Source organism: Athalia rosae, chromosome 5, assembly GCF_917208135.1.
Source record: "Athalia rosae chromosome 5, iyAthRosa1.1, whole genome shotgun sequence".
NCBI lineage: Eukaryota > Metazoa > Arthropoda > Insecta > Hymenoptera > Athaliidae > Athalia > Athalia rosae.
In genome coordinates this window covers 3,646,415-3,657,044 of record NC_064030.1, presented here as the reverse complement: position 1 = coordinate 3,657,044, position 10,630 = coordinate 3,646,415, and the positions used below count along the sequence as shown (strand labels likewise).

The 10,630-nt window shown below is 34.8% G+C and overlaps 5 protein-coding genes across 8 annotated transcripts; 2 read left to right on the top strand and 3 right to left on the bottom strand.

Moving 5' to 3' along the window:
• The first annotated feature begins 1,576 nt into the window (after positions 1 to 1,576).
• Positions 1,577 to 4,522, top strand: LOC105690811 (zinc finger protein 76-like). 3 transcript variants are annotated; one of them, XM_012408931.3, is made up of 9 exons: positions 1,577 to 1,688; positions 2,163 to 2,260; positions 2,349 to 2,526; positions 2,699 to 3,084; positions 3,178 to 3,447; positions 3,543 to 3,734; positions 3,839 to 4,033; positions 4,110 to 4,223; positions 4,294 to 4,522. In XM_012408931.3, exons 2-9 carry the CDS (start codon positions 2,186 to 2,188, stop codon positions 4,387 to 4,389), a joined length of 1,506 nt encoding a protein of 501 aa, XP_012264354.2. In that variant the 5' UTR covers positions 1,577 to 1,688; positions 2,163 to 2,185; the 3' UTR covers positions 4,390 to 4,522. The 3 variants fall into 3 exon arrangements, with proteins under 3 accessions (XP_012264354.2, XP_012264362.2, XP_012264346.2); XM_012408939.3 differs by lacking the exon at positions 1,577 to 1,688 and adding an exon at positions 1,718 to 2,077; XM_012408923.3 differs by lacking the exon at positions 1,577 to 1,688 and adding an exon at positions 1,718 to 2,086.
• A 10-nt stretch (positions 4,523 to 4,532) lies between these two features.
• Positions 4,533 to 5,182, bottom strand: LOC105690747 (ferritin-1 heavy chain-like; the record flags this gene model as incomplete). Its single annotated transcript, XM_012408824.2, has 2 exons — positions 4,533 to 4,874; positions 4,958 to 5,182. Coding segments are annotated over 2 exons (492 nt in total), but the record flags the coding sequence as incomplete, so codon positions are not given.
• LOC125501069 lies at positions 5,072 to 5,622 on the bottom strand. The gene has a single exon (XM_048655886.1). It carries the CDS (start codon positions 5,582 to 5,584, stop codon positions 5,264 to 5,266), a length of 321 nt encoding a protein of 106 aa, XP_048511843.1. The 5' UTR covers positions 5,585 to 5,622; the 3' UTR covers positions 5,072 to 5,263.
• Positions 5,623 to 5,764: 142 nt separating this feature from the next.
• On the bottom strand, positions 5,765 to 7,452 carry LOC105690924 (soma ferritin-like). Its single transcript, XM_012409085.3, has 3 exons — positions 7,041 to 7,452; positions 6,738 to 6,962; positions 5,765 to 6,528 (listed from the first exon to the last, which is right to left on the bottom strand). The coding sequence occupies exons 1-3, from the start codon at positions 7,137 to 7,139 to the stop codon at positions 6,337 to 6,339; spliced, it is 516 nt and encodes a 171-aa protein (XP_012264508.1). The 5' UTR covers positions 7,140 to 7,452; the 3' UTR covers positions 5,765 to 6,336.
• Positions 7,453 to 7,870: 418 nt separating this feature from the next.
• LOC105690910 (programmed cell death protein 6) lies at positions 7,871 to 10,595 on the top strand. 2 transcript variants are annotated; one of them, XM_012409067.3, is made up of 4 exons: positions 7,871 to 8,149; positions 8,468 to 8,574; positions 8,930 to 9,237; positions 9,448 to 10,595. In XM_012409067.3, exons 1-4 carry the CDS (start codon positions 8,094 to 8,096, stop codon positions 9,547 to 9,549), a joined length of 573 nt encoding a protein of 190 aa, XP_012264490.1. In that variant the 5' UTR covers positions 7,871 to 8,093; the 3' UTR covers positions 9,550 to 10,595. The 2 variants fall into 2 exon arrangements, with proteins under 2 accessions (XP_012264490.1, XP_012264496.1); XM_012409073.3 differs by having other exon boundaries at positions 7,876 to 8,149; positions 8,969 to 9,237.
• The last annotated feature ends 35 nt before the right edge of the window (positions 10,596 to 10,630 follow it).

Here is a 10,630-nt window from a genome sequence, read left to right as displayed (position 1 = left end):
TGAAATATTGGACGTCGAAGCTCGTAAGAAAATAAGAATCGGAAAATTTTATAGATCCCTTCCGAGGTCTAGATAAAAATATTTGATACAAATAATTCTAAATAAATGCAACACACTAATTGGAACCGGAACTGCTACTGAAGGTGGACCAGTAAAATGTCTAGACAGACCACCTATATTTCATGCAAAATATCTGACTGTGAGAGCAAAAGTTGATTCATACTACACGATAGTTTGGCTCTGGTATGTGAAATCCGGGGTATAAAGACCGCAAAATCCTATATCTCGAGTTCGCTGCAGTGTGAGCACAAGGCAGTTGAATAAGTTATAATATCTTTTGATACATCATATATTAAGTCATGTATAGCAAGATTCGCTTAGCTTTTAATTCATACTATCATATACTATACATATTCAAGTCAATATGCTCAAGCATTACATAATGCAAAACTAATTTCACTGGTCGGAACAATAGAATTTCTAAAGCTTGATATCAAACGGCAAATATATTTCCTTCCGATCATATACCCGTAAGTATATGCAAATTGGATTGGAATACAATAGAAATCAGGACACGTGTCATACTATCATTGATCTGAACTCAATCGTTTTGTTATAGTCAATAACACAATTTTATTGAACTGGCTTTAATATACCTATATGATCGGAGCCCTATAACTATGTAGACTGGAAAATATAATAAGTTTTGTAAAATTTCTGTTATGAAATAATTGTACACGCGTATAGTGATGTGACCATTCATGTCAATTATTCTATACGCCACTTTCGTGTTATTTCTATTTATTCTCGTCCCTAGTCCACAACCTATTTTTCACACCAATCTTTTACAATAACCAATTCTGATTAATTGCATTCAATAGTTTTTATTTTTTTTTTAATTTTTTTATTTGAGAGGTTTGCCTACAGCATTATATTCAATGCTACCGTATAATTCAGGGCTGAAATGACCGAATTGATTGCCGTATAATGAATAACTTGTATTTAATTGTGTCCCCGAGGTGTGGTTGCTTGGAGCTCAAAGAATATAATCGATACAATAAGTCGCTGTCATATAAAACATCATGTATCCTTTAGGCAAGTAATGTGCTCAAGTGGACTGGATCACAAGGTCAATTCATGTGATGAAATTTCATAAGAATTACGAAATACGAATACTTCTTGATAGGCAGTGATAATCTGTATGTGCATGCGTAATGATAATCTACTATATCTTTTATTGATCGAGAATCATGCACAACATCTAAATAGACATTTGGAGTTTGAATTCGATTAAAAATTCAAATGTGCATGAATTTTCTATCTGATGATAGTCGATAATATTTCAGTTTTTTTATGATTTCAAAGTTCAATTAAAAATCTCACAGGCTATCTACTTTGCTGTGATTTTTCAAGCAATTCTACCTGTTTTTTTTCTACTGGCAGGCAAGAAATTTATTGAATTATCTACTGATGAGGAATTGAAATTATTCTATCAAAGATTTGGCTAGATTCAAGAAAAATTGAGCGCACTAGGCTTTTTTGTTTGAATTTCAAAAAGAGGGCCAAAAAGGACCTATGTCAGTGATTTCTACTGATTCGTATTTGAGTTGTAGCACGCCGTTGAGATGGCGGCACAACAAGTTCCGCTCGCGTTGGCTGTCGGGTGAATTCCACGGACGAGTTTATGGGTAATATTTCCCAAGATTCTTTTGCTGTTTATAATCAAGGGGGTTAAAATTTGACGTTTGTCATCAAACTGTCAAAATCCTCCTGATGAATCACATTAAGAAACCCATGGCATTTAGTTAAATTGCCGAATCTCAATTTTACAATAGATTTTCTTTGCAATGTTGATTAAGGAGGCAAGAAAAATGGCGATTCATTCGTAAAATGCTAAAAATTGTACGAGTGATGAGACAGATTTGACCTCTTATGAATATAACCCTTGAATCCCGCCAGTATAGCGAAATGTTATTAGTAAAATCAAACTGCCTGAATTTATTTTTCTACGTCAAACCTGAACCACCCTGAGATATATTCTTCGAGTAACCACCAATTATAATCAGGGTTAACCCATGTAGGAATGGTATTCCTTTAATTTTTTTGATATTACCCTGCAATAACTGTATAGTTACCAGTTAATCTTTATTTCACATTTAAAGTCCTGTGAAGACGATAGAAAAATATGTCAACAAATGAAGGCGAACCGCCAGACAATCCTGTCATACAACAAGATTTTACTCTGTCACAAGGACTTGAGGTATAATTCGATATTAATTCATCTTTAGCAATCCACTTTATCATATCAACCTAAAGATATTTGCAGCCTACTTGTAATTATTTTGCAGGATAATTCTGGAGATATTTTAGAATGTCTTTCGGTAATGGTGAGCAATGGTGGAGAACCTGGCAGCGGGCAAGTTCAAGAACTGATACTTGATGATCAACTACTTGGTACCACTTTAACAGCTATTACTTTACCTGATGGTACACAAGCCTTTGTCACCGACAACTTTGAAGAAGAGGGTCAGTAATAATTATTTGATTGAAGTTGATGTCCATTAGGTAGATTAGATACAGGATCTTATGGTTATCAGTTGTTAAGCAACTTACTGAGGTCATCTAGAATGACAATTCTTGCATCTCACTGCAGACAGAAAAGGTCTTCCAATTATATGTATAAGTGATCTGCTTGCAGAATCAGAAGAGTACAAGGATGAAGAACCTTCTTTGGAATTGGAAAATGGGAGTACAATTCTGTTACGAGATTTGACAGATTTGACTGATGGAAAAACATTACAATTCGAGTTAGATCCATCCTCATTTTTACAAACGCAATTAGCTGCCTCTAGCAATGATGAGAATAATTATCCACAAGTAGAATTAATAAATGGTACAGCTTATATGGTGGCAGGCCACGTCGATGTAGATGAGGGACTCTGGGAAATTGCTGAAGGAACATTAAAAGAAGAAGACTCAAAAAAACTCGTTATAAATAAAATAACTGAAACCAAACTAAGAAACCAACATCCTTGCCCCAGGGAAGGTTGCACAAAAGTTTATAGCACACCCCATCATCTCAAGGTAACATTAAAGATGGCAAAAGAAATTTTAACTGATGTAGGTACTCATAATATTAATACCCATGATACTTCTTTGATTATTTGATTTTTTCAGGTCCATGAACGTTCTCACACTGGGCTGAGGCCTTACAGATGTTCACATTCAAAATGTAAAAAGAGCTTTTCGACCGGTTATAGTCTCAAGGCACATTTGCGAACACATACTGGTGAAAAACCCTACAAATGTCCGACTGAGTCTTGTAATAAGAGTTTCAAGACTTCTGGAGATTTATTAAAGCATGTTAGAACGCATACTGGGGAGAGGCCATTTGTTTGTCCATTTGATGGATGTGGCCGGTCGTTTACAACCAGTAATATTAGAAAGGTGATTTGTAGCCTCCATTGGTTCGTTTTTAGGTATTTTCATGACACCTCCAAGATTCGATTAACTTTTGACTTTGAATATTTTCGTTATTCCAGGTTCACGTGAGAACGCATACTGGTGAGCGTCCATATAAATGCAGTCATGCAAAATGTGGGAAAGCCTTTGCAAGTGCGACGAACTACAAAAATCATATTCGGATTCACTCTGGAGAAAAGCCCTATGTCTGTTCCATTGAAAACTGTGGCAGGCGATTCACTGAATATTCTAGTCTCTACAAACATCATTTGGTAATCAATCATTAATTAAACTTGTAAATTATTGCAAATGAATGACTTTGATCTTTTACCAAACAAATGACAGCACGTGACAAAAACCATGTACTTCTCATTAGGTTCACACACAACAGAGACCATTTGAATGCAAGATTTGCTACAAAAGGTACAGACAAGCAAGTACTCTCGTTATGCACAAAAGAACAGCCCATGCGTTAGTTGAAAATGAAGATGGTGTCGATGTATTTTTGAAAGATCCTCTTGACTTGACAAATCAGACAAAAGGAAAACGAAAAATCTCTACATTACCAAATGTGAGTCAATCCCAATTCGCCATAACAGTCGTGGTAATGACGATTATGAACTATCATCAATCTAATAATTTTTCAGCAACTTATGTTCGAGATAAATGGACAAATAAAAATAGACGGAAATGAAGAGTCGACAGACAATGAGACCCAAATACTGCTAGTTGGTGATCCTTCCCAAATCGCTGCTCTCCAGGTTGGTAGAGAAACGATTGGGATTTAGAAATTTGTAAATAAATAGAGAATTAATTTATTATCATTTACAGCAAATTGGTTTGGAGGAAGGATTCGATGCTGGAATTGACACGTCACTAGAAAGTTTGAACATAAAAATTGAGGATATAGAATTCGGATGGGACTAACAACAAATTGATGGAGTTCAAGACTATAAAACCAACCCAAATCTCAATTTTTCTTGTTCTGAGCTGTTCACGCTCGATACTTGTGTACCTTTACCAACTGAACCCAGTCGAAAATAAAGTATTACATCTAATAGTTTTTGAACGATATATTATACTCACATATTTGCACATTTTACATTTTAAATGAAATCGAAACTGCAAATCCATGTTATTAAGTGTCATTTTTCTTTTTTTTTGAGGATATTAAACTCAGGCAAAACATAGTGATCAAGCAAGTTTTTATCGAATATGAATCTTCCAAGCGCTTGGTCTCCGATACCAGAGAGTACAGTGAGAAGCCTTGCAATTTGATTAATGCTCTCCATTTGGTCCTCCAGAAAACCGGTTACAATAAAATCACTTGCATTTAGATCCTTGTGCTTTTCAGCAATGCAATTTGTTTCAACCATACTTTCAGCGACTTCAATCTCTAGCTGTAATGCTGCCTAGAATCAGTACGTGACTTTCCATTATTTGATTCCCACAATTTCTTTCAGTCTACAAAAAGCTTTGATTGCAGTATTCATACCTTGAATGCGTTCAGAGGACATCTCCAATCTTGATTTTTCGGCGGGTTAAGAGAACACAAATTAACTAATCCACCTCGCATTTTAATATAGTTGAGAAATCTCAACGCATGTCCATGTTCCTCATGGTGCATTTGTAGGAAGAATGACTCACATCCTGGTAAAGCTACATCCACACGGCCAAAATAGCCAGCCTGGGCAAATATTACTAGTTGGTACTCAATTTTCTAAGGGAACCAACTAGTGGTTTATTGAACAATGATTATTATTCGCGTTGAAATCTGGAAAAAGTGTACAGAGCTTACTTTTCACGAGTAATTGAATATAATAGTCACCATAGATAGGTAATAATAGAAAGCTTTCATTTCCATTGCAAACTGTTTGTTCATAACAGCTTCTGTTTCTGGGTGGAATTGAAAGTTAGCTCGCTTTCCTGTTGGCCAACGTCCTGGTGTACCATCACAGTCTGCTGAATTTCCTCCATTTGATATTGCAGATGTTGAATTGTCATTAGTTATGGATACATTATGCCACTGTAGGGGACTAGCCCTCAATCTATTGAAGTTACAAGTCTTTACTAAAAAAATAGCTAGCTTTCTTTGATACCTAATTAATTGGTTTTTCAGCATTTTTGCTTGGAATTTATATTCAATTTTGCATTCATACGCACTATCAGCTAATCATTCTATCCTGATAAAATGATGGGACTTCTCATAACTTATTGTCATGGAATCGTCATCCTACTCTTGCAAATGTTTAAGACTTTTTTTGGGAGCAGAGTGAGCTTTGGAATATTTAACACTGTTGAATTGGTTGAATCTTCAAATATCTTTATTGCATTTTAGTGAGATGAAGTATACATGCATATAATATGAATATCACAATATTCCTTTGTGGCAGAATACTTCTGCTCAGTGTAAGCGTATATAGTACATAAATAGGTGCTATTCATTGTGCGCGTATTGCATAATATTAAAAGCACTAAATAGATGAATAAGGGGATATATCAAGTTTTTTTTTTAGTACGATGTAGGTAGAGGATATCGTTTGAGGCTTATAGATGATGGTTAATTAGCACAGTAATTGAGAAAAAGCATTTATTCTTTTTCTCAAACATCTGTGAACAACAATTGCAGTGTTGTCAGAGGCGACCCATAAAAGCTGATCATATGAAAATATTGACTAATTAATTACGTTCAGAATTGACTATAAATTATTCCTCTTTTCAATATAGCGGAAAGTCTCTTTTATCAATACATATTTTTCTGCATACATTCTATATACTACAAAACATTTCTAATCGAGGCATTCTCATAATCTATAGATTTGAGAGCTACTTTGAATAAAAACGTCTGTGTATCTAGAACCTTGAAATAGAACTCTAATCTGAATGTTGCAATTCTTTATCAAACATGAAAATACCAAGGCCTTCGCCAACCCTTTCAAGATTAGTCACATGATCTGCAATTTCTTTGATAGAATCTACTTGTTCCTGCAAAAACTCCGTCTCCAAGAAGTCTAGTAGATTTGGATCATTGTTATTAGATGCCAGGGCGTGTAGGTTCAGCAAATTCTGAATAGTTAAATGATAAACAGTTTATAAATACAAGAATTCAATATAGCTATAACTATATGAATAGGTAGGAATGTCTCGAACTTTTGCTTCATGACTCATATTAACAACCAATTACGAAATATTTCATTATCACATTGTAGCTTCTTCATGCTGTTTACAATAACATTGTGCAAGATAAATATCACTTTGTTGCTTCATTATCATACCTCATTAACGAATTTCTCCAAATTGAGAGCCTCGATCATAGCATCCCTCCCAGTACCCCAGTCACCCTTATCTGGGCTCTTAATTTCGGTTAATACAATTTTGCCACCTCTTTTGTTTTGGTAGGTCAAGAACTTCATGGCATGGTCTCGTTCTTCATCTGAAGCTTTTTTGAAATAACTACTGAGTCCTGGGAGTGCAACATCTTGACGATCAAAGTGATAAGCCTAAAATTACAGGTGTGATGATTATAGTATTAATCTGATATAATGACTCTCATGACATTTGATTACAATTTAATTTACCATCGAGAGATATACGTAACTAGCATATAACTCCAAGTTGATTTGCTTATTCAAAGCATCCTCACACTCAACGTGAAAATTTTGTCTTACTAGACTCATGGTTGTAAGAATTACGCGTTTTAGGAATACTTTGATTAATCAAAATTTTTACAAGGGCAGTTTTTATATGAGATCCTGGGAGCACAGATGTAGAGCAATTTAATTAGGAATTGAATTCGCGTGACGACACTTGAGAAGGATACTTGCCGAATGATCGGCACCTACGCAATTCTTAGGACTATAACGTCAATTTCTGCATTTGTACGCATGTGTAATGTGTGCAACTATTTGCGATCCTCATCAATCCATAATAATATTTCACTTGTGAACATATTTTTTCAGTCTGGTATGAATTGACTTGCATGTTATTAATCGAAAAACTTACATTGGTCTTCACTCTACTACATACATGTTGATATCTTTTCGGAATGTGACGCCTTTCCTTCTACACGTGCACTTCAACTGACAGATGTCAACAGCGGAGCACGTGAGTTACAACTGACAGTTAAACAGTATGGTAGAGCCTTGCAAATTCTCATAGCATGTTTCAAAATCAGATAAATTTCTTACAGTTGAAAATACGATAGGTAGAAATATAATATGAATTAAATTTTTGGAAAAACGAGAGATTCTACGTTTTCATTGATATAAATATAAATATCGCGGCAGATCATAGCACTAGTTGCAATCAGTTGCAATTCGATGTCGCTAGTATCACAATCGACGTCAACGCCTTGTCAACACCGACGTCGAATACCAAGAACCGTCCCAAACTGAGAATCGCCGATGACTAACAACTGACGTATGTTCTGTGCTATCACTCTAGTATAATTCGTGCAACGATGACCGCTCATCGTTGATCAGAAGGTTAGCAAAAGTAATTCGCGCGATTATTCCGTATTTTTCAGTGGGCACGGCTCTGCGTAGATACAGAAGAGTTTCTAATTGAACTTTGCACGAAGATTCGGACATATAAGCGAAGTCTTTGGATTCACAAAAGTAAACCCAGCAAAAATGTCGTTCGTTTCGCCAATGCCTAGTCGCGAATTTCTTTGGGATGTTTTCCAAAGGTAAGTGCACACTGATTTCGTATTCCATAATTCTCCAACGAATTTCGTAAGACGGGCCACGTAAGTGATCACATGTTATTCCTCTAAAGCTGAGTACCATCATCTTTCTTGCTAACTCATTCTTATTTCCTACAACTTTCTGTTTTTCTTGAACTTGCTTTTTCCTTATCGTGTTGCTCAAGTTCGTCACAATTAGACAATTAGACAAAGATGAAAATAAAAAAGAAATCGTGAAGTGACGTTTTACCAAGAATATCTCGATTAATGAAGTTCATGTGATCAATCACCAGCAATGATAAATCTAAATTATTCCTGCAGAGTGGATAAAGATCGTTCTGGTGCAATAACAGCTGAAGAGCTACAAGTAGCTCTTTCCAATGGAACCTGGACTCCATTCAATCCGGAAACAGTCCGTCTGATGATCGGTAAGTTTCTAATACGCCACGATTGCCATATCTTGATATCTCAAGTTAGTGCATTCTATCTCGAATGATGACAGAAGTTTGCAAACAAACTTCTGCTTTGTTGTTAGAGCTTTACTTGAAAATGTATCTATGTAACCTTGTAATAATTATCTGTTATACCGACGAACAGCATGCATAAGAATAAGTCATCTGTACAAAAATTCAAAATTAGTATCCTAATCATTCAGCAGCCAAAAATCTTTGATTTTCTTTGGCTACTGCGTGCTTGAAACAAATTGGAATTCTAATTTGGGGGTATTATTGTAACTGCATTTTACATTTCAAAGGCTTAGTTGTGCTGATTTTGTCCATGCAGGTATGTTTGATATTGACAAAATCGATCCTGCTTCTCCAGGTATGTTTGATAAAAATCAAACTGGAACTGTCAGTTTTGAAGAATTTGGTGCCCTATGGAAATATGTCACTGACTGGCAGAGTTGCTTCCGTTCATTTGATCGCGACAACAGTGGAAATATAGACCGAAATGAACTGAAAACAGCCCTCACTAATTTTGGCTATCGCTTGTCAGACCATATAATAGATACACTCATACGCAAGTATGATCGAGCTGGTAGAGGGACCATCTACTTTGATGATTTTATTCAGTGCTGTATCGTGCTATACGTGAGTATTCCATCAATAAAGAGAATTATCTTTTCTTTGATCAAGATAAAGTATTTTATTACATAATGTTATTGCATTTAACAACTTGATTTCATCCAATTAATAATTTGATGGAATTGAACTCCTGCTTCTAATGAATCAGGATATTAACAATGGATAAAAGTTATTTTGCGGGGATTTTTAGAGTAATAAGTATGTCGTTTATTACAGACGTTGACGTCGTCATTCAGACAGTTTGACACAGATCAAGATGGTGTGATAACAATTCACTATGAGCAGTTTCTAAGTATGGTATTCAGTCTAAAGGTTTGAAGGGCGAAATTCTAAAATCAATGGATTACTGGCTCTAAGTATTCTACAGCACATTCTCATTACGATTATTTTTATTATTACTATTATGTTAAGACCAATATAAAACTGCTGTTACACTATGATGTTTAATGCATTCAGATATGGTACTATGTCACTGTGGCCAAATTCCATGTTTTGATTTAGGCTGAACACATAAATGATGCAGATTTTAGCGTTTTTTCATAGATTCTTAGTAACCACTTCTGTACCATGACCGATTTTCATCACTCATGGGTCTGATATGCCGCAATTGTGCTTTTTGGAATCTTTCAGTATTGGTGATGCCTAAATACATCTATGTTCATATATATATACATATACAACTATATATATTTACCGATTTATATTATTACGGAAATGTCAATTTGTTGAATACGTTGTAACTTCCATATGCCAACTCTGAACGAAACAATGATACGTGATATGCTCTGTTCCTCTAGCCTAGCAAATTAGATGAACAAATTGTGGAATAATTTGAGAAATATTTACATACGTTTCACAAATTTGTATTTGAAAAATTTGTAGATTTCGACGAGATAATTATTTACTTATTCGTTCGAATAATCGTTAAATATTGACAAATTCACGAAATACATCAACTCAATCTGCCCTAACCAGATGCGTTGCATCTTATTATTCGATATTGTTTCAAAGGATGCATAATCTGTTTCCTGTGAACATGTGCAAATGTTATGAAGTTTGTTTCAGCATTTCTCGTTACCTATGTAATACTTATAATGATATAATTCATCAAAAAACGCCGTCTGCATTACGTCTTGTTCCTTATCTGCCATTAAATTTTGTCAATGTTGATTATTGATGTGTCAAAAGATCATCATATTATACACATGAGTATAATACTATTATACACACAAATTGCTTGTAAGTGTGCTTTTACTTTCTATGACTACTTTCATTATCTATGTTTATCTATTTTCTAATTGTTTTTATAGCTATTCGAAAATGTAAAATATATTTATGAAGAAAAAATTATTTTCTTTACAAAATACGTTATTCATTCAAAATCTTAGATTCATTTCTC